General features: G+C 36.2%; 4 protein-coding genes and 1 long non-coding RNA gene across 5 annotated transcripts; 3 read left to right on the top strand and 2 right to left on the bottom strand.

Annotated features, from left to right (window-relative positions):
• The first annotated feature begins 619 nt into the window (after positions 1–619).
• Positions 620–1,704, top strand: LOC116019800 (rho GTPase-activating protein 1-like). Its single transcript, XM_031260134.1, has 2 exons — positions 620–795; positions 941–1,704. Exons 1-2 carry the CDS (start codon positions 690–692, stop codon positions 1,426–1,428), a joined length of 594 nt encoding a protein of 197 aa, XP_031115994.1. The 5' UTR covers positions 620–689; the 3' UTR covers positions 1,429–1,704.
• Positions 1,705–8,699: 6,995 nt separating this feature from the next.
• On the bottom strand, positions 8,700–10,740 carry LOC116018759 (GDSL esterase/lipase At4g28780-like). The gene is made up of 5 exons (XM_031258744.1): positions 10,456–10,740; positions 10,025–10,173; positions 9,576–9,803; positions 9,240–9,486; positions 8,700–9,026 (listed from the first exon to the last, which is right to left on the bottom strand). The coding sequence occupies exons 1-5, from the start codon at positions 10,700–10,702 to the stop codon at positions 8,803–8,805; spliced, it is 1,095 nt and encodes a 364-aa protein (XP_031114604.1). The 5' UTR covers positions 10,703–10,740; the 3' UTR covers positions 8,700–8,802.
• Positions 10,741–11,647: 907 nt separating this feature from the next.
• LOC116020713 lies at positions 11,648–13,518 on the top strand. The gene is made up of 4 exons (XR_004098827.1): positions 11,648–11,876; positions 12,226–12,308; positions 12,519–12,706; positions 13,252–13,518. It is a non-coding gene; the product is annotated as an uncharacterized LOC116020713 (long non-coding RNA).
• Positions 13,519–13,941: 423 nt separating this feature from the next.
• Positions 13,942–18,283, top strand: LOC116019442 (protein PHOX4-like). The gene is made up of 4 exons (XM_031259633.1): positions 13,942–14,230; positions 14,335–17,224; positions 17,535–17,781; positions 18,145–18,283. The coding sequence occupies exons 2-3, from the start codon at positions 14,377–14,379 to the stop codon at positions 17,681–17,683; spliced, it is 2,997 nt and encodes a 998-aa protein (XP_031115493.1). The 5' UTR covers positions 13,942–14,230; positions 14,335–14,376; the 3' UTR covers positions 17,684–17,781; positions 18,145–18,283.
• Positions 18,284–20,712: 2,429 nt separating this feature from the next.
• On the bottom strand, positions 20,713–21,582 carry LOC116020536. Its single transcript, XM_031261007.1, has one exon. It carries the CDS (start codon positions 21,580–21,582, stop codon positions 20,713–20,715), a length of 870 nt encoding a protein of 289 aa, XP_031116867.1.
• Between the last annotated feature and the right edge of the window lie 1,393 nt (positions 21,583–22,975).

Raw genomic sequence — 22,975 nt, 5'->3', positions numbered from 1 at the left:
TTAAATTTATTTTTCTCACCTATATTAATGTTTTAAATTAATATACAATTATATTAAACCACTATGTCAGGTTCATTTTCAAAATAATGCAAGTTCATTTTTACAATTGTAATGCAACTACATTATGATAGTGTATCTCAAATAGATTCATTAATGAAATATTGCAGGTTCATTTTTACAATACTGAATGTTTACATCAAGATTTTGTGTGTGAGAATAAAAAATAGAAATGCACATATTTTCCTTTGTTAAGATTCCATAGCGGACGTTTTCCAAAAAATAAAAAATAAAATCCATAACGGGCTTGTAAATCAATGAAGCCCAATATTAACAGCCCATTACCCTCTCTGGAAATCCAAGATGGCCGATAGTGGGGCCGGGTCAGATAAGAACAAAACCCAACTGTTCAACTAACAACTTACAAAACCGAAGATCCCTCAGAATATTCCCCTGGCCCCACCCCTGGCGTTTTCTCCGATCTTCTCAATCATTAATTACGTCCTTTATCCTTATCCGACATTCGGATAAGGGTCCCACATCACCCCTGGGCCCCACTCCTCCCATCATCCGCCACGCTGACACTCACTCCGCTCCTCAAATATCTCCGTCTCGCAATTTCTCAACAATCAAACTTCTTATCTACTCTCTTCATCTCAACCTTTAGATCTTTCCTCTGATCTACAGAGATAATGATTTCGGAGACGGAACTACTACACAAATTTCAAGTTTTCAAGGTCGCCGGACGGGATAAATGCGGCCGTAAAATCCTCCAAGTCACCGGAAAATATTTCCCCGGTATCAATTCCGATCGCCGTTGGCTAATACCAATTTCCCTTTCCTGTTATTTTATTTATTATTTTATTTTTAAATTTATAGATGACGGTCATGTCACCTATAAATTAAAAAAAAATAACTCTGAGTTTAATTTGACATTGATCAGCAAGGAACCTGAGCGTGGACGCCGTGACGAAGTATCTAGAGAAGAATATTCTCCCGGAGCTAGAGAACCAGCCTTTCTCGGTGCTGTACCTCCACGCCGGCGTGGAGAAGAGCGAGAATTTCCCGGGGATTTCCGGTCTCCGAGCGATCTACGATTCGATCCCGGTCGCCGTCCGGGAGAATATCGAGGCCGTGTACTTCGTTCATCCGGGGCTCCAGTCCAGGCTGTTTCTGGCCACTTTCGGGCGATTCATCTTCACCGGAGGAATTCGCGGGAAGATAAAGTATGTGAGCAGAGTGGATTACCTGTGGGAGCATTTAAGGAGGAAGGAGGTGGAGTTGCCGGAGTTTGTGTACGATCACGATGAGTATCTGGAGTACCGGCCGATGATTGGGTATGGATTGGAGGGCGATGATCACCCGAGGGTGTACGGTATGTCTACGGTGGACTCGCCTGTGATCATGTACTCCACCAGGTGCATCTCCTAGCCGGTTGTTTAATTTTCCGGTGATGGATGAATAGGCCGGCCGGCGTTTGATTGTTTAGGTTTTTGTGGGAGTTTCTGTGCGTGTTTTTCAGTTCAAACTTTGTATATACGCTTTTTGGTTTTTTTTTTTGGTTATGAATCTCCGAGCACTGTAAATTCTAATAGAAATTAGGAAAAAAACAAAAAAAAAGTCGTCAAAATGGTGTTTTAATTTTTGTGGTTAGATTATATTGTTGTAATTTGTGTCAAAATACATTATACCCCTTCCATTAGGGTAGAAACTCAAGCTCGACCAACAAGCTAATTAAGTTAGTTAGGTAATTATCAATTTATAGTGAAAGCGGACTAGTTTTTCTTGGTTTAACTTAATTGTAAGCAAGGTTTATCTTTTTCTAATCCTTTGTCAATTAGATCACAAGTCAATGTTATCCAATGTATATTCTATACAAGATATTTGGTTAGGAAAGAAGTAGGAATTCAAATTACATTATTTGGTAGGGTCGAAGTCAATGTTATCCAATGTATATTCTATACAAGATATTTGGTTAGGAAAGAAGTAGGAATTCAAATTACATTATTTGGTAGGGTCGAATAGGCTTATCACTGAAAATAGAAAAGGAAGAAGTGATATAAAGATTAAAATGTTCTTGTGTAATAATAATAATAATAATAATAATAATAATAAATTATTATTATTATTATTATTATTATTATTATTATTGATGATTTTATTAGAATCGGGTCCACAATAAACCAAGTATCGTGATACCGAATGAGAAAGGAGAATAATAATATTATTTATCCGAGTGTGAGGTCCAATAAAATGCATACAAAAGCCTAAGAATACTGACCCAAAGGCTAGAGAAGGACTAGTACATAATAATTAATAAATAATAGATAATAAATACCCTTGACCTAAGGATTGACCTTTGTCTCTATGATGCGACAGATAAGACTTAAACGAGCAAATCAGAGAAGTCTTCGTGTCTTGGAGTGATGTCTTAAGCGAACCAAGGTTGACCTAAGGTCCAGAGTTTTATACTGTAGGAAGACTCCTCTCAGTCAACCATGTGTGGTCCTACCAAATGGTTGCACCCCTTAACCACCATTTGGCTGCACCCCTTAACCGCCATTTGGGTGCACCCACATACGCATGTGTGTGCATACAGGATACACACCCCATGCATGCATTTACGTGCTTGCTCGAATACCACCTGTTGGTCCTGGATGAGCAAGCTATAAAGTCTAGAAGGGGGGGGGGGGGGGGGGGGTTGAATAGACTTTATCAAATTTTCGATTCTAACTCAAAGTGAGCTGAAAAGAATTAAGGTTTCCTTGCAGCGGAAGTCTCAAGCTTGCGTAAAATATGATTGTAGTGTTTTGTAAATTGTGTGATCGTGTGAATAAGAGTTATGGGGTTAGTTGCACAATAATAATAATAACAGTAAAGTAAAGTGCAAGAGAGGAATTTGAGTGGTTCGGCCAACGCAGCCTACGTCCACTGTTCTCCTTTCACTCCAAGGAGCAAATCCACTATGTATTATCACCAATACAAAGTCTGGACAGAAGCAACCCGCTTCTTCCCTTCTTGACAATCCTTGAGATAGAAAACAGCCGCACCGTTTTCCTATCCTTCACTGCCTGACAATCCTTGAGATAGCGAATGGTCGCACCGTCTTCCTATCCTTCACTGCCTGACAATCCTTGAGATAGAAGATAGCCGCACCGTCTTCCTATCCTTCACTGCCTGACAATCCTTGAGATAGCGAATGGTCGCACCGTCTTCCTATCCTTCACTGCCTGACAATCCTTGAGATAGCGAATGGCCGCACCGTCCACCTATCCTTCACTGCCTGACAATCCTTGAGATAGCGAATGGCCGCACCGTCCACCTATCCTTCACTGCCTACTCAAAACTTCCCTTCGAAAGTTGGTGCTGTTGTGTTTGTGCTGGACTAGTAAAAGAATCAAAGTGATTCTTTTATCTTTTAAGCTTAGAATATGCACACTGGAATTTTATGTCTCGAAGCTGAGCTTTTCCTCTCTATTCTTGTGTTGTGCATTCATTGGCTTGTATTCCCCTTCGGTATCCACTACTTTTTCTTCTAAGCCTTGGGGTTTTATATTTGGGAAGAAATATTCCCGTTGCTAATTTGACCGTTTTGCAGCAGTCCAAATCTACCAAACAACCCACATTAATTTTTGTCTCCTTCACGTGCTTAGTGGAGTTGATAAAATATTTCCTTGTTCAAGTCTCCATACTTTACCCGTTGAAGCTCCACCTTAATTTGTATCCCATGTGCTAGCTTGATCTGAAATCCCACTTGAAGTCTTCCATAAAATATTCCACTCCCATAATTCCCGTATGGTGTCTTGCATGTTGATAAGANCAGCAGTCCAAATCTGCCAAACAACCCACATTAATTTTTGTCTCCTTCACGTGCTTAGTGGAGTTGATAAAATATTTCCTTGTTCAAGTCTCCATACTTTACCCGTTGAAGCTCCACCTTAATTTGTATCCCATGTGCTAGCTTGATCTGAAATCCCACTTGAAGTCTTCTATAAAATATTCCACTCTCATAATTCCCGTATGGTGTCTTGCATGTTGATAAGAAACTTTGTCTCCATGCTTGATTTAATATTCTTTCCACTATCTTGAGCCCATCTTTCTTGAATAAAATATTCATGCCCATTCTCCATCTTTAGCTTTCTCCTGATCACTTTGAATTTTATTTGAACTCTTTCAAATAAAATATTGTCACCCATATTACCTTTTCCCATGTGACATCTTCCAAGTGTATAATTAATTCCTTAGTTGAATCTTGAACTAGCTTGAAGGATTTCTTCATACCTCTCGCAACTTCTTCTTCCAAAAGTCTTCTTGCTAGAATAATACTCATTGAACCAATTTCATCTGAGTATTTTTCGTGATTACTGTAGCAATAGTACTATTCATATCAATGTAGCAATAGTACTATTCACCTCTCGAGTACTGTAGCACCTCTCGAAAATTCGATGTCTCGCAGCCATTTTGATCTACCTCTCACAAGTCTTTTGGCTTTCCAATCCACCTCTCGTGAGTTATATCCTTCTTCTATGACATCCAAACTCCTTTCCCATCCACCTCTCGTGGATTTTTATGTTCTTCTTTGGCCTCAAAACTTCGTTCAAAAACGTCTCCTGCGGATGGTACTGTAGCACCTCTCGAAGTACTGTAGCATCTCTCGAAGTACTGTAGCAGCGCGAACTTGATGTCTTGCAACCATTTTAATCTACCTCTCACGAGTACTTTGGCTTTCCAATCCACCTCTCGTGGATCATATCCTTATTCTATGATATCCAAACTCCTTTTCCATCCTCCTCTCATGGATTATTGTCTTCTTCTTCGGCCTCAAAACTTCGTTCAAAAGTGCCTCATGCGAATGGTACAGTAGCACCTCTCGAAGTCACTGTAGCAGTTTACTGAACCTTACTGTAGCAGTTTACTGAACTTGATGTTTCTTCATTTTCTTCTTTTGGAGACTAATAATTACAAATAAATTCTAACACATTTTTGGTATCATCAAAACCTAATTACAAATATTCCCAACACCACCACCTTGCTCCCGGAGTCCCGAGTAGTACCACGGCCCACCTCACTCTACCTCACCCATGAACCTGGTTCACACTCATATATCCCATCAATAATAATAATAACAACAAAGGTTAGTAGTGTCATTGCATCTCTTTTTTCATTTCCTACCCCCATTGAATTGCAATTCATAGGGAGTACCCATGAATTGTATGAATTGCAATTCAACAAAATGAGAAAATTGCAATTCTGTGAAATTGAAATTCTCTGAACAATGTAGTTAAGACTTTCATTAAATTTCAATTTAATTACAACTAAATTATGGTGTACCAAACGGTTGATAGTGATTGGGAATTTAGCGTTTGGTTCACGGAATGTTAGATTACCTTAGGGAATGTTAGTTTGCTGTGAATGTTAAATAACCGGGAATGTTAGATTATTATGTTTGATTTAAAAGTGAAGTTATGTAAATAAGATAACGGAAATAAGATAAATTAATGTCAAAAGTCCAATATTATTAATAAGATAAGGGAATGTGAGATCACCTAAGAAATTGAGGTGTATCTCACATTCTCTTCCAATATCTAAAAACTTCATGTGAAGGTTATGTTACATTCTCTGGGAAACTTATATAACTTGAACTAAACATAAGAATCTTATATTCCCGAGCAAATATAACCTTATTATAGTTATTTTATATAACTTAACCAAACACTACCTAGAGTTAATTGAGGATAACTCCAATCTAGTTATTTGGACGAGCAATTAAAAATGATTTATATCCTTGTGAATAAACAAAAATAGTTGTCGAAGACCTTGTAGTCTAGTGGCACCCAATGTTCTGATTATTACTCTCACATGGATGATGGGAGTGAGTTCAAGCCTTAGTAGAGTCAATAGTCCGTAACAATTTATATTTTGAATTTTTGGATTTGTGCATACCTAGATGATGAAGCCCATGACTTCTTTGTTGGGCTTCGTTTCGTGACTTCTCCATCTATATTTGGACAAAAGATCCCTGTCATGCCCATGGTTGTCATTTGTCAAGATGCAATGGATATATGTGATTATTTTTTCCTTGTTTGTATATTAAAAGGTTTTTTTTTTTTTTTTTCTTTTGAGTGCAAGTCAGTGACTGAAGCACAATTACCTGAGGCTCGAACCCACTCTCTTACTTTCATTGAGACTCAAACCCACTCTCACCCAACAGTTTTGAATTGTTGAAGTTGTTGGCTGAGTGGAATAACGTTGTTCTGCACATAATAACGTTGTAAGAACGTACAGTGGTGTTATAGTCTTGAAATTAATTAATTAAAGCACAAATGAATTGAAATAAGCTAGCTTGTGGATTCTGGTCCAACACACAGAATTTGACTTCATAAGGTATTGAATTCATATTCATAATACACATACACATAAACACGGTATAATGAACATGAATCTTGTGTATTATGTGTTTTATGTTATGTGTTTATGTGTCCTCAGCTATATAATTTTGTGCATTATGAATATGAATTCTGTACTCTATGAAGTCAAATTCTATATATTAGACTATCCTGGCCCATGATATAAATTGCCTTACAAATGCTTTAAATACAGTGTCGTCCAAAATTCCAGCCACCCGATGCAAAGCTCACACCCTGTTGAATTTTTGGTCCGGAAGTCCGCCTGATTTCAGACTAATTTGAGGAAAGGTGGAGGACTTTCAGTAACCCATACCCGTCAGTTTCACTGCAAATTAAAGACGATCCAGTCAAGTTGGTTAGGCGATTCACAAGTACAATCCCTAGGTCAACCAGAGACCTTCATACAGTACAACATTCAACTAGGACAATCTAAGCTGGTTTTGGCCGTCATGTCCTACAAAATGCATGGAGCAAAATGATGCAAAGGAGTGGGTTAGTGTTGTGCTGTTTTGCCATCAAGGCTCTTACTTGGTATTATATCTGATATGATCTGTGTTACGTTATTTTGAGTGCATAAATTATGACTAATTAACCTGTAATTTACACCCTACACTATAGACTTTTTGATTTGAAGTATGAAAGAAGTGAATAATAAATGGCATCTTCCGCTTCACGCAATTCTCTATAGCTATTAATTTTTGGCCAACAACTTCACCCTCTACACTATAGGGTGGGGAATGAATTCAAATCAGCTTAAATTGCATGTTGTACGTGGATTGGACAACTTAAATTTAATTTAAAAAATTATTTACCAAACGAAGTTGTAATGTTTCTTAACATTACGTTCACATGCATACCATATTGTTATATCTTTATCAAATTATTAAGTCAAATTAAGTGCATTTAATGCACCCTATGCCTGCAGGTAGATAATCAATTATGACTTTTCTTCTCCCAAAAGGTCTCTAAGGGACCGACAAAGCTTCTGGGATAATGTAAATCATGATAACTGATCAAATAAACACAGATGTTAGACCTTTGCACAAGAAGTCCCCTTAATTTGAAAGGTCTCTAAGGGACCGACAAAGCTTCTGGGATGATGTAAATCATGATAACTGATCAAATTTGAGAAGTTGCTTCCACACTGCCGCTGGTGAAACTCGATCCCTGGTCTCTTCTTTCAAACTTCACCCCTGTGACCAATTGAGCTGCTCTTTTGTTAGCAAATGAGCTATGGGCCATCCTCTAGGCTTGTATATTGGTCCCAAATTTATTTCCTTATTAAGTTGACTAACCACACATATTATTACCCCAACAATGTTTTAATTTGAAGTACATTTACCATTCTTGTTAAATATCGTAGATTTAGTTTACTTCTGGTTTAATATATGCTCGGCTTTATATAGGCCTTGAAGTTTAACATTTTTATTTTTATTTTATACATTCTTTTGAACTAATTTTTAATCGAAGTGTCAAAAATAATTTTATATGCATTTTTTGTTTAGGTTAGAAGAAAAATTTACAACTATTATTCTAGAATGTGTATTGTAAAAATCTCGTTTTTGTATCATAGCATGTAAACAATATATACATTCACGGATTGTAAAGACGTAGTAGAAGACTAGGTTGTACGTATACTCGTTTTAAAACTTGCATGCAGGAATCAAGGATAATTTTAATCCTAATTTATTATGGATGCTTGGGTTACATAGGTTTTGTTTATCAAATTTTTTAAACAGTTGATAACTTTGTTTAAATTAGATATAAATTATCAATAAATAGAAAAAAAAAGTTTAAAATAAGTTCTTATTTTGAAAATAAAAAATTATTTTCTTTTAATTTTTCCCCAACTAATAAATTTAGTGTAGTAGTTTGACAATTTTGTATTATTGAATAGGAATGTAATGAACATATTTCAATTATTAAAACATCATTATATTTTTTAAATTTTATTTAGGCCCTGTTTGGTAAATGGTTGTTACCTGATTTTGTTAGCTGGTTGGGTTAGAAGGTATAATTAATTGATAATATTAGCTGATTGTAGAAAAGTGTTTGGTAAATTAGCTGTTAGCTGATAGTTGTTTGGTATAATTTCTTTTCTCAAAAGACTAATTAAAAAGGCTGCTTTGATTAGCCTTTTGATATTTAGTATTTTGGAGTTACAAAAAGCTTATTAACCAAATACTTATATTGACTTTTTTAACCAATTCAAACAACTAATAATGATCAAATAGATTAAAATTGACTGATAAACCAATTATTTACCAGGCCTTAAACTTGTCGTCCATAGCCTTGACTCTTGAGTCTTGAGTAGATAAATATTATGTCCGAATCGGAATTTTTTAACGTTGGACATATACATAACATACATTATTCCAGAAATTAAACAATTTTAGAGTTACATTTTAACCAATTCCCCAAAATGAATGGGTTTAGCAAAGTTGTTCCCTGTGTTGACCAGAAACTGCGCTGCTATCTTTGCAGCCTTTTGGGTTGGATGAACGAAATCGAAATATAAATATTCATCACGCCTGGTGCATAGGTTAGATAATGGCTTGCGGCATAGCATTAATCCGTTGTTAGGTCCCACTCCACAACATGCATCTTCAACATTCTTAAAACCTGCGTGTACAACCAGGTTCACATCACAACAATCTAAGGGTCCATTTAAAAAACAGAAAAATTATTTCTGGAAAATATTTTTTGAAAAATGAGTTATTTTTGAAAAATAATTTCATTTTTAGTGTTTGGATATATTCTGGAGAACTGTCTTCTGTTCTCATTTGATCCGAATTCGTGTAAGGCGATATATTGATAGGATGCTTAGTTGCTTACCGTGTGCACTAGGGTTATTGATAGCAGACATGGTTATACCGTAAAAATCTCCAAGCGAGTAATGCACACCAGGATTTGTTGAGCTAAAGTTTTGGAGAAGGGTGAGAGTGGATGCTTGGAAACTTCGAGCTGCTTCATTCATTGTTTCATTACAGACTCCCCCATTCATGCTGCGACTCATAGGCCAGCTTCCGATGGGTGGTATGCCGATTATACCAAACTTTCTTGCCCCCGCATCATATAAGCTCTGTACATACAAACAAACGAAGAAGAAATAGTTGATTTGTAGAACAGAACAGATAAAATGGGAGAGATCGAGGCCGGCCGGGATTTGACCTTTAATCTTTTGGCATAAGCAGCCATGAGTTTTTGAATGAATTGGTGTGCGGATGTATTGGGCGAAGGGAACTTAAAGTATTCGGTGAGATCATTGCTTCCGATGCTTATGAGGTATAGTGATGTGTTGATCAGAGCCGCAGCTTTAGCGGCACCTAATGCCTGTGTGAGGTTGCGGCTAACAGTTTGGAATTGTTGAAATTGTTGGCCGAGTGGAATAACGCGGATCTGCACATATATTATAATATACGTAAGAACGTCGGATTTTAGCTGTTTGGAGCAAATCGCTGAATTACTAAAGAATATTTTTTTTGATGTTTTGACCAGATAGCTGATTCGTCAAAATTTTAACAGATTCACCGTTTATCAAACAAGTCCAGAATCTTAAAATTAATTAAAGCGCGTAGTACAAATGAATTGAAAGAAGCTCAGCTCAGCCCAGCCCGTACAAATGATTTGAATCCCGTGTCGTTCAAAATTCCAGCGCCACCCGAGGCAAAGCTCACACCCTGCTGAATTTTGGTCCGGAAGTCCGCCTGATTTCGGACTAATTTGAGGAAAGGTGGAGGACTTTTAGTACCAATACCCGTCAAATTCACTACAAAATAAAGGCAACCCAGTCAAATTCGTTAGGCTATTGATTTAGTAATCACAAGTTCAGTAGTTCCCAGGTCAGCTAGTCTATTGACGTTCTTGATTTTAGCTAGCATTCAGATAAGACAATCTAAGCTGGTTTATACGGACTAGAGACACAAGAAGAGATTTTAATTACCTATACATATATTTCAGATAGTGGGTACAAATTTTCCTCGGTCACTCAAAAATGACAATAAATAGGAGGGTAAATAAATTAAAGGCGATCCATCGAATTGAAACGTACCGATGAAATCAGCAAGGTTATAAGCATTGCTGAACCTTCCGGTTGCAGTGTTGTTAGGGAAATCGACGCCGTACCAGGGTTGGTTAGCCGTGGCGAGAGCGCCGGGAAGGTAATTGTTAGTCCCGACGTCTATCAGGGAATCGCCAAATATAAAAGCGCAGGGTTTTGGCTGAGCTCCGGCGAGCAGCCATGCATGGAATAAAATGATGCAAATTAGGAGTGGGTTAGTTTTGTGCTGTTTAGCCATGAATTGAAGGCGCTCTTACTTGGTATTATCTCTGATTGTGTTATTTTGAGTGCATTGCATAAATGTATGACTAATTAACCTGTAATTTATACTAAGAACTTCACACACCCTACACTATAGTCTATAGACTTTTTGATTTGAAGTATGAAAGAAGTGAATAAATACCCTACACTATAGACTTTTTTTTTGATTTGAAGTAGGAAAGGAGTGCATAAATAAATGACATCCTCCGCCTCACGCAATTTTCATAATTATTAATTTTTGACCACTTCACCCTCTACACTGTAGGATGGAAATGAATTCAAATCAGCTGAAGTTACGTGCTTGTTGCCTATAGCTTACTAGTTTAAATAAAAAAGGTGAATAAAAATGAGACAAACTTGTAATGTTGTCAAGTCCATGCTAACTTGGTTAAGATTGTCCCGAGTATAATTTTAGTCTTGTTTGGTAACATAATTGATAAGTTAATTTTGACTGGTCAATACACTACTTTAATATAAAAACATTTATGCATTAAAAAATAAATAAATTTATGAAAAAATCAATATATGAACATACTTTGTTATATACATATTTTCTGTATTTATATATATAAAATATAAATATATTGACCTATTTATATATCAATTCTATATTCGATATATGTAATATAAATTATAAAATATAAAAACGAATAATAATAATTGTATACATACACATACATAAAATTGATATTAGAAATATTAATTACACATATATATATGTATACATACACATATAATAATACAAAAAATTAATAAATACAAAAATAATTGTATAAATACATATATACACAATTAAAATCAGACCACACAACTTTCTAATTATTCAAGTATTTATATTTATCCTTAATTATTCAAGTATTTATAAATACATAAACTAATTTATTTATAAATGGATCTAACTATATAGTGTTAACTGTTAAGTCTTAACCTAAATCCCTAGAGCAATCAGCGAGCCGCCCATCCTATTTGGCCATTCTCCATTCTCTCCGGCACAGGAGTTGCGAGGCGGCGCGATGAGGCGGCGACCTGCAGGTTTCAACGATTGCGAGTTGCGAGGCGGTGAGATCGTTTATACTGCCTGAAGGGATCTGTAGTTGCTGTGACTTCGGTGAGGCGATCTGCGAAACGGCGAGGCGGTAGACTCCGGTGAGGTTAGTGCGATCTTCTTACTGTAGTAGAAGTTTATACTGTCTGTACTCATGTAGTTACTGGCTTGCTGGTTGCTGCCTCGTTTTGTTTATTTTAGTACTTAAGGATTTAAGGTAAACAAAGTTTTGGATACAGATCTGTTAAGGAATGGAGAGTCTGAAGATTAGGATAGAGGAAAAGTGAAGAGAGACGGTGAAATGATTAATTTATTTACTTTAAAAAAACTGAAGTGGATGGATGAGTTGTAAATAAATTGATGTGTAAAATTTTTACTGGAGAACTGTAGGGCATATCTTTTTATGTAAACCAAATGAATTTTTTTCACCGATTTGATTTGGCTTCCTTCTACAGGCTCTTTTGCGATATGCTTTGCTCAGATCCTAAATTGGATTCACATTGTATTAAAGATATTATTGATGAGGCAATAGCAGCTGGTGAGGCTTTGTTTCATCTTGTTCACATGATGTTTGGAAATAATGTATTTTACAATGAATTGTGTGTGCAGATACATCATGAACTGTGGAATGTTTTTTACCCTTCTTTAAGAATATATGTTATTCAAATAATGGTAAATAATGGACACTGAGGCCACTACTCTTGTTTTATTTCCCAGCCATTGACTGTTTTTCTTTTTGGAATTATAGGTGATCTGAAACTAACAAAAGCTTATGAGAAATGGGCAAACTAAGTATACTGGACTTAAGATTCTCCTTATACCTATTCAAGAATTAGAAGAATCAGAAATCAAAGAACTTGTGCAGCAATGAGAAATGGGCAAACCAAGTCATCACATGAAAGGCGTGAAGACTGCTTCTGTTAGTCTAGCTCACACGTAAGTGCTATAAATTTTACATCAGTGTTCTCTTTTTAAATATTCCCAGACTCATTTATTTCCAGAAAATGGCATGTGATGACTGATAAAAATAATTTCTGATGGCCATGTTTGATTGAATACCTCAAAAGCGGTCTACTATATATATATATATGTGCTATATTAGTTGTTTTTTTAATAAATCATAATCATTTAAGTTATTTATCATAAGGACTTATAAATGAAAGAATATATGAACATATAACTAGTCCTGCCCATAACACAGACATATCATTTGGAGTTGATAGTTGATATATTCATATGCCATACATCTTTCTTTCCCATTGTGTTCTAATGCATGTATAGTAATGGATTTTCCAGATCTGCAATGTATAGTAATGTATAGTAATGGTTGTTCCTATCTTATATAATAGGGAAAGATTGCTTTATAAAAAAAACAGGAAAAAATTAGTACTTGTATGTTCTTACTAACCTTAACCTTATTATAGCATTTTTTGTATAATATGGGCGGATGTCTTTTCTAAAGATGTACAATTGCGCTGCAGGTTTTACCAATCAAAGACCAAAGATCAGAGTTGATAAAGAAAATAAAAAGACGAATTGCTACTGGTCTGAATACGAAGTTATAGAAGATGCAACCTATAGAGTTCTAATTCGTATTTTATATTTAAATTTGTATTTAATGTATTTCATATTCATATCTTCTCTATTTGATATGTTTGATGTTTCAAAAAAAAAATCTGAATAATTTGGAATGCTGATGCTTTGGATTTTAAACGTCCATGAATAAAATAATTAAGCTTTGGGAATCATAACTGTACATTAAATATAGAAGGATATTTAATACTCCGTATTATATCAGATTGAATGCTAATCGTTGGAATACTAACTTTTTATTCAGCCAATGGTTTCTTTGAATATTTAATATCATATTACACTGGAATGCTAACCTTTTATTCAGCCAATGTAGAATATTTTGCCCAAAACGCAGTGTTTCATCTAGGCGGGAAAATTTTTGCTATTTTTAATTACCGTATATATTGTAGTAATAAGAAGGTTACCCATTTTTTTGTTAGGTAGGTGGATTTTGACGTTAATTAGTAAAAATTTTGATGGTTGCTTTTGAGTTCAAATTTTGGTGGTTGCTTTTGAGTTTGTTGTTTCTATTTTTCTGCATGCATTTTGTCTCTCAAATTTCCGGGAAGATCTCCAAAATAAAGTGAAGATGAAGGAGACAAAAGAGGGGGTTAATTATTTTCTCAGAAAAGTCGTCGTCATTCAAATTCTCTTGAAACATTGATTTTGTGTAGAAAAAATGCAGGAATTTTATTCACAAAAGTGATATCTACAGCTGAATAAAGGGGTCGTGGTCGCTGCACTCTCTTCATTTCTTCTTTCAATTGGGATTTGTTTGGGGGTTGTGTATATGATCTGCAACAAATCCTAATTTGGAAGAAAGAAAATAAAAATTCTATCTATTATTGTTTGTGTTGTTTAAAGAATTCATTCATTCCTGCTTAGGAGGTATATTAGTTTAAGGGCCAAATTAAAGATCTGATGTTTTTTTGGCAATAATTTGTTTTGGATCAATTCGTTTGAGGTTTAATTTGTAGATGTGTTTGTTTTAGGATTCTGAGTTTTTATATTTACATGATTTTGGCGGTTCTGGTATGGGGAAGCAGAAAGAACAAAAGAAAAAACAGTTTGGTTCAAGTAGGAAGCAGAAAAGAAAATGCGACAATGAGAGCCCGAGAGGGTACGATAAGGATACGGTGGCCTTCATATCATTGTCTCAGGAGCTGAGGGAGGAAGGCAACAGATTATTCCAAAGAAGGGATTACGAGGTGGCGATGTTAATGTACGAGAAGGCCATTAAATTGCTGCCGGGAAACCACATAGACGTGCCCTACTTGCGGAGCAACATGGCGGCGTGTTATATGCAGATGGGGAGCAGCGAGTACCCTAAGGCGGTTTACGAATGCAATTTGGCCCTAGAGGTTAATCCCAACTACACCAAGGCGCTTCTGAAGAGGGCCAGGTGTTATGAGGCTCTGAGTCGCCTTGATTTGGCTCTCAGAGATGCCAAGAGAGTTATGCAGATGGAGAAGAATAATTTCATGGCGGCGGAAATTGCGGAGAGGGTGAAGGCAACCATTGATCAGAACGGCGGCGCGGCTAACATTCCGGTGGATTTGATTCCCGTGCCGGAGTACGTAGAGCCGCCTATTTTGTCCAATTCTTTCAAGGCAAAAGATACGGCGTCGTCGGTGGGGAAGAAGAAGAAGAAAAGACAAAAGAAGAACATCGAAGAAGAGGAAGAAGAAGAAGAAGATGATGATGAAGAAAATGGCAAAGGTCCATCTGATATTGTGGCTTCCCGGGCTGCGAAAAAGAGAGAAAAGAAGGCTAAAAAGAAGAAAAATGGCAATGGGCGAGGGAAAGCTACTGACGAGGACGACGATGAAAATAAATTTGAGACGAAGAAGAAGAGAGTTGTTCCCAATATAAATGGAGGGATTCAGGGAAAGAAGAAGAAGAAGAAGGATAGTGACATCAGCAGCGGTGATGAGGAAGAAGAAGAAGAAGCAAAGTGCGAGGAAAGCATGGCGACTAGTGTTGAAAACAACCGATTTGATATTCTGAGTGATAGTGGTAAGGACAAGGACGAGGAGGAAAAGGAAGAGGAGGAGGAGGATGAGAAGGAAGAGGATGAGGAAAAGATGGCTACGAAGAAGAATAAGAAGAAGGTTCCCGATGACAATGAAGTTTGTGAGAAGAAAAAAAAAGTGGAAAAGAAGAAATGTGAAGAGGAGGAGGAAGAAAAGAAGGCTAAGAAGAAAAATAAGAAGAAGGTTCCCAATGGCGAGGAAGAGGAGGAGGAAAAGAAGGCTAAGAAGAGGAATAAGAAGAAGGCTCCGAGTGGCAAGGATGAGAAGGATGACGAGGAGGAGGAGGACGGGGACGAGGACGAGGAAAAGAAAGCTAAGAAGAAGAATAAGAAGAAAAAAATGGAAAAGAAGAAATGTGAGGAGGAGGAGGAGGAGGAAGACGAGGGGGAGGAGGATGAGGAAAAGAAAGCTAAGAAGAAGAATAAGAAGAAGGTTCCCAATGGCAATGAAGTTTGTGAGAATAAGAAAAAAGTGGAAAAGAAGAAATGCGAGGAGGAGAGAAAGGCTGAAGATAAATTGGTGGTTGGGGAAATAATGATTGACACAGAAGCAACTGTTGTTGCTGCTGCTGCTGTAGAGCCCAGAAGAACAGTGAAACTCATATTTGGAGATGACATAAGATTTGCCCAAGTTCCCACCAACTGCACCGTCTTGAAACTCAGGGAGATCATATGCGACCGCTTCCCAAACTGTAAATCCATCCTAATTAAATACAAGGACCAAGAAGGCGACATGGTCACAATGACCACAAATGAGGAGTTTAAGTGGGCTCAATCCTCAGTTGCCCATGGTTTCATCAGACTCCATATTGTAGATGTTAACCCAGACCAAGACCCTCTCCTCCAGAAGATCCTACAAGAGGAAGAAGAGGAAGAAGAGCAAGAAAATGAAGTGGAAGAATATGAGAAACAAACTGCAGAAATTGAGAGCCCAGGAACAAGAAGAAGAGAAAGCGACCAGCTGGGGAGTACATCTTGTATTATTGATGATTGGACCATTCATTTTGCTTATTTGTTCAAGAGCTACGTTGGGTTCGAGTCGGATTGTTATTTGGATTTGCATGATGTTGGTGTGAAGCTATACTCGGAGGCGATGGAAGAAACTGTGACCAGTGAAGAAGCTCAAGACATTTTCACCACATCTGAAGAAAAGTTTCAAGAGCTAGCTGCTCTGTCCCTCTTTAACTGGGGGAATGTTCAGATGTCCAAGGCAAGGAGAAGGGCTTTCACAGATGAATATACCGTGGGAGATTCAGAATCCATGATGTCACAGATAACAGATGCCTTTACTTCAGTGCAAAAGGAATACATAATGGCTGGGAAAAGATTTGAAGAAGCACTGAAGATCAAACCGAATTTTTACGAAGCCATTATTGCTCTGGGACAGCTCCAGTTCGAGCAGGCGAAACTCTCTTGGCAATACGCGATTAGCACTGAGACAGATCTCGAGTCGTGGCCTTCTTCAGAAGTTCTTCAGCTTTACAGCAATGCGAGCAGGAATATGGAGAGGGGTATAAAGATGTGGGAAGAGGCATTGGTGCAACATCTAATTCAAGTGGCTAATAATCAAAACGGGGGAACTCATGGCCTGTTGCAACAAATGAAGCTAGGGAATTTGTTTTCAGAGGTATCTGCAGAGGAAACTGCAGAGCAGGCTTCTAATATTAGGTCTCAGGTGAATCTTCTGTGGGGTACTATGTTGTATGAAAGATCAGTTGTGGAGTTCAAACTGGGAGTTCCTAACTGGGAACAGTGCTTGGGTGCTGCTTCTCATAAATTTGAACTTGCTGGAGCATCTCAAGAAGATATTGCTGTTATGGTAAAGAACCATTGTTCCAACTCATTAGAAGGTACATACGGTGATGATGCATCAGAATTATCATTCATTCATTCATTCATTCATGATTCTTTTTTTTTTGCCATGTTTGGTGAGACAGCTGATCAGCCAAATTTGGCTGATTTAACATTGTTAGCTATTTGATTTGCTCAAATAAGCCAATTACATTGTTTGGTAAATCAGCTTTTTGGAGCAACATTTCCTCCCAAAATGTTGAAACGATATTCGAAACAGCGTTTCTGAATATCATTTTGAGGAAAAAGATTTTTTCCTCAGAATCCCCCTCAACAATGTCATGTAATGATAGCATTATTATATTTTAGGGTACAATGTTGATGAGACAGAACAAGCATGGAATGAGATGTATGAAGCAATTAGGTGGCAAATGGAGATTCCTGCTTTACATTTGGAGCCATTGATTCGGCAACGAGTTTCCAGATTACAGCATCCATTTGACAATAATAATGCATGATGAGTACGTGCGGTGTTGTTACTATATAGAAACAAAAGGAATGGAAGCACTGCATACTGCTGCACACCCACCATTCTGCTTCTTTGTTTGTTTATTAGGTGAGAACACCATGGTACATTTCCTAACACTGTATGGTGTATATTTGCATACCCAGTGATGTGCTTTTTGGTGATGCGTACCTAACTGTGCATATTTGTGTGGTGCATTTTCTAACATTGAGTGGTGTATATCTGTATACATAGTGGTGTAGCTGTAAGGCGCGGCCACACCTCATTATGACTATGTAGTTTATATTATCTCTATGCTTTGAGCACCCATTGCATGCAGTCTGTGGTGACTGGCTCTTGTCCAATGCCAATATAATAATAGACATTGATTAATTTAGTAGTAAGTTTAATTTACCTTTGACAATTATTTTTTTCCAGATTGTGCTCAAGACTCTGAAATTGTTGGTTTTGCAGGTCTTCGTGATGCTTAATTTATCACACTGTATTTGACTCTTACGAGCTGCTCCAAATTCTTTAGGACTGACCTTTTTTTTTTTTTTTTTCTCATTACTCAGCAAACTTACATTTTGCATTGTCTCACTTTTGTGGGTGAGATGAGATGTATAGCAGACATTTTTGCATTTTTGTATTATTTTTATTTGTTATTAATTTTATTATTATTATTTTTATAATGTCTTACTTCAAAAAAAAAAAAAAAACAAACTCAACTCTCGATATATTTTCCTTCATTTTTTAACAAACTAAGTCATATAACAATACTAGTTTTACACGCGCATTGCGCGAATGGCTCATGCCCAATCTTTATATTTAAATAAGTATTTCAAAGTATATCAATGCAAGATTATATAGGAGGAGTTCATACAAAGGTAATTGAATGTCGAATTTATTTATTTAAATAGATAATTCAAAGTACATGAATGCAAAATTAGATAAGAGATTCATTATAATTGTTACTAAAATTAATGTTTGCAACTTTGAAAAATCAATAATCTAAATACTTAGTTAAAAACGATAGTGATGGATACCCCTGATTGGGGTACTCGACCCGGAAACTCGATGTGTGGAGCCCGCTGACTTATCAGCCTGTCGTGCCATGGGGCCCGGGTCGAAAGACTTACGTGGCCTAGTCTGCGCAGGCAATCGGGATGTGGCGCCCGACCTGGTGCGTCCCGAAAAGCGGAGATCGTGCAAAATTGGCATCCTTACCTGGTGAAGGAGACACTTACCTGGTTTAAGAGCCGTAATATGAGTAACGTCAACGTGGAAATCAATTGTTTAAATTTTTGTTCTAGTTTCAATTTTATTTGTCATGACTTTTCTTATGTTGGTTTTATCATTAAGCATTGTCGCAATTGCTAGTGACATCGGATCATTGTTGTTCGCCATGTCAAGAGATCAGCGAATTTTATAGCTCATGTACTTGCATTTTTCTCCTGCCCTTGGGGTGTGAGATTCTTCCCTCCCTATTTGTATTTCGGATTTGTTTGGTGATTTAATATAAGTTTGGTGTTTGGTTAGCAATACACAAATTACTTATTATATTTCATAATATAAATTATTTGTTTTCATTTCTCTATTTTCCCCATGTATTTCATTTCACTGTTTTTCATTTCTTCAATTTTTCGTTTCTATAGTTTTATTATTCTCCAATTTTCATTTTTACAAAGTCGTCTCCAAAATTCAATTTTCAAAAGGGAGGCAGCAACGCCAAATGCAAAGGCCTATTATATTGGTCGAGATTTATTATTATATTATATATGTTATATTGTAATAATTGTGATTAGTGATAATAATTAAACATTTATAGACATGAAACTAATACAATTAATTAGCGATAATGTAGTTTCCAAGAATGACATCCTGTTCCCATGTCTGATCTGTATCATTATATTATCATTGGATTAATATTATATTATGTTATATTATCCCACTATTTCTACCCACATGACCGTACGTACATAAACATGATAATGTTCCACAGTACAGCCAGTGGTACTCTTATAACATCAATAATTATAATTAAGAGTTAATTATGAATGAAAAAATCATATATCTTTCATGATATATGAGACACGTAATTCTTTTTATTTATAAAAATAGACATCTCATTTATTAAATAATTAAGTCAAATTAGAAAATTTGTCACTCTTAAGTCTTGTCTAGTACGGAGGACTAATTAGTTGCATTTGTATCCACAATGTACGAATGCCATCCAATAAATGCATATATTGAAAATTAAAATAATAATAATTTAAATCTCTCAATTGCATCTCACTTTCTATAAACTTCTCTATTTTTGGGTTCAAACAAAACCCAGAATAAATGTGAGAAGAAACCCATTTCTTTTGGATCATGTTCAAACCTAGAAATAGAAAAGTTTATGGGCTCAAACAAAATATATAGAAAAAGTGTTTCTTTTGGTTCGAATAGAATCGAGGATAAATGAATCTTTTTAGTTCTCTAATCGTCCGTTAGGGTTTTAGACAATTTAAAGTCTTTATTACAATTAAATTAAATTTCAATCATTTTACCTACAACACTCTCACAAAGGTTGACAATTAGTTCGATATATGCATCGATTAAAATCACAACTTTATTGTAAAGATCGAATTATATTATGAAGTTCTAAAAAACAAGGATTAAAACACCGGGAGAGGCATAACTAATAAGGGTCTAAAACTGTATTCTTTTTAATTGAAATAATGATTTGTAACAAGGTTGTTGATGCATTAGCAAACAAGGCCGGGTATTGTATCAAGACAAGGAGATCCGATCCGAATCTTCTAGCAATTAACCCCGACAAGTATTCTGAGACATCTGAGGAAGGATGAGCAAGGGCTCCTTGGACCCACGACTACAGTGCGTGAGGACCAGCTAATGATCTTGAGTTTTCCGACCTCTTCCGATTTTCAAAAAATAATGATTTGTAACGCAACGCATACATATTCTGATTAAATACAAAATTTGTGGATACTATATGGGTTATATATTATTAACAAAAGATATATATTCCATTGATCTTCAAGGAGTAAGGATGTTAAGAAGGACAACTCTGTGCTGAATCAATAGTCTCTGAAGGGAATGAATCTCAGATTCAATTTCTTCAATCCTCCCATGAACTGCCTCTAACATTTGCCTATCAACCTTAAACTTTCTGCTCTTCGTATGAGATTTCAGACCAAAATCTACACACTCCACTTCATTCATGCACATCTCTGTAGTGTCTACCCTAGCAGCCGTTGATTTTGTCAGCTTGGAGATAATCAACGGTGTCCAACGCCTGCTATTTCCCTTTGAAGATGATAAAAAGGATAAAAAGGACCCAAGCACAGATATACTAAACACAGACACTCTTTTCAACATCATAGTATGGTCTTTTATGTTATTGTTTCTATGTAAAAACAATTGTTCTTTGTTCTCCATTTGTTTTAGTGCTTTGATGCCCTTTATCACCTCCTTCTTAACCTTCTTCCTGAACCTAAGATAACTGCTAATAATTGCATCATCGTCGCCTTTTCTTCGCAGCCCGGATTGAAGATTCTGTAAATTTTCCTTCATTGCAGAGTATAGCTCTCGAATGGCGCCACACGAGTCTAGCAGCCCGACTGAAACCTCGAGTGCCTCGTCCACTATCGCCCTGTTTTCGTGCCTGACGAAAGGTTTTCTTGCATTTTCTGATTCGAGGAGACACTGTACAGTGTTGTAATGTTCTGCAAGTTGCAGAACATTAGATTGAATGGTTTGTGAGTTAAAAGAATCTGAAAAGGGAAATTTTAAGGTTTTGATGAGGTTGTTGGGAATGTTGAAAGAATTAGGGTTTGGGCGGGAAGGCAAGCTAATGGATCTGGCATGAATCTGAAATCCAAGTTTTGCAGATGAATCATCAGCCATTGTTGAAACTTTAATTTGTGTTTTGGTGTTAAGGGTTAAAGGTTTGATGAATGAAAATGGTGCATAGAATGTAGTAGTACTTATATGTGGTTGGATTGATGAGCAAATTAAACAAAATATAATAAAATGCATGTGATTTTCATTCACTGTCTGACATGAATTATGGGCTAACAGCAGGCAATATCAATTTCTTCAATCTGGTGGTAACAGAATAGGCTACATGAGGATCAACTATATAGCCTACGTGTTACACAGAGATTCCCGACCTTAGATCAATATTTTTGAGTGTGAATTGAAATATGTTTGTTCCTTTCTTTGTGGATGTTTAATCTAATTTGATTATATTTGATGGTGGTAGTTGAATATTATAATTATATTTAGGATCAAGTTACCCGCTGAATCAAAATTATTCTTCATCAGTAAAATTCTTAACTCAGTGGAATAAGCCAATTCACAATAACTAATGTATTAAAAGAGTTTTAATTTATTTTCATGGAAGATGGTGAATAATTTTGTTGGAAAATTTTTGTCTCAGTAGCTTTATTTTCATTCGACATAGATTTTATTTTCTTTCATAGTCATTACTCGACAGTATGCACCAGGTAAACACTGTCTTATGACAACAAAGAACTACAAGGAGGTAAACCAACCTGGTAGCCTAAGTTATTCCTAGCTGATTGGTTCAAACCAAAAACCCAATAGATCACTCCTACTAGCAGTGAACTTGGAACCTTATGGTTACCATGACACATATGTCATTTATTATTAAGGAAAATAGCATAAGAAAAATCATTGTTTTTGTCTCTCATCAATTGTTTAGTAACTGTTAATTTAGTCTCTAATTTTCAATTTAAACGAATATGATCCTTCAATTATTTTAAATTTCATCAATTAAATCCCCTTACACTATTCCGTCACTCCACCATTAGTTGCCTTTGTGAGCATTTTAAACTTTTTTCATTACCCCTTTTATCAAAACAACAAAAGAAGATTAAAAATAGACATGACAAGTGAGTAAGTTTATAGATTATTTTTCTTGATTATTAATAATAAAGTATACTCCACAGAGAATATGTTGGCAGCTCCAATGATTAGCGGAAAGGATTGTAATGAGAATTGGGACATGAAAAGCTGGCAGTGTGTTGTTGCCGGCCGGATTGGGGAAATGGGCGGGCAGAAGCAAAGCAGGCCATACATATATATATATAGATACAATATTTGCAGATGAGGTGCTGCCATCGCCGTTGCCATTGCCATTATTTAATTTTAACGGTTGCAGATCTATGGCTGTTTAAGGAGACAACGATGCCTTTTAAAACCATTTTCTATTTCTTTATATATATATATATATATATATATATATATATATATATATATATATATATATATATAT

Source organism: Ipomoea triloba, chromosome 5 (genome assembly GCF_003576645.1).
Source record: "Ipomoea triloba cultivar NCNSP0323 chromosome 5, ASM357664v1".
Classification (NCBI taxonomy): Eukaryota; Viridiplantae; Streptophyta; class Magnoliopsida; order Solanales; family Convolvulaceae; genus Ipomoea; species Ipomoea triloba.
This window is presented reverse-complemented; position numbering and strand designations above follow the sequence as displayed.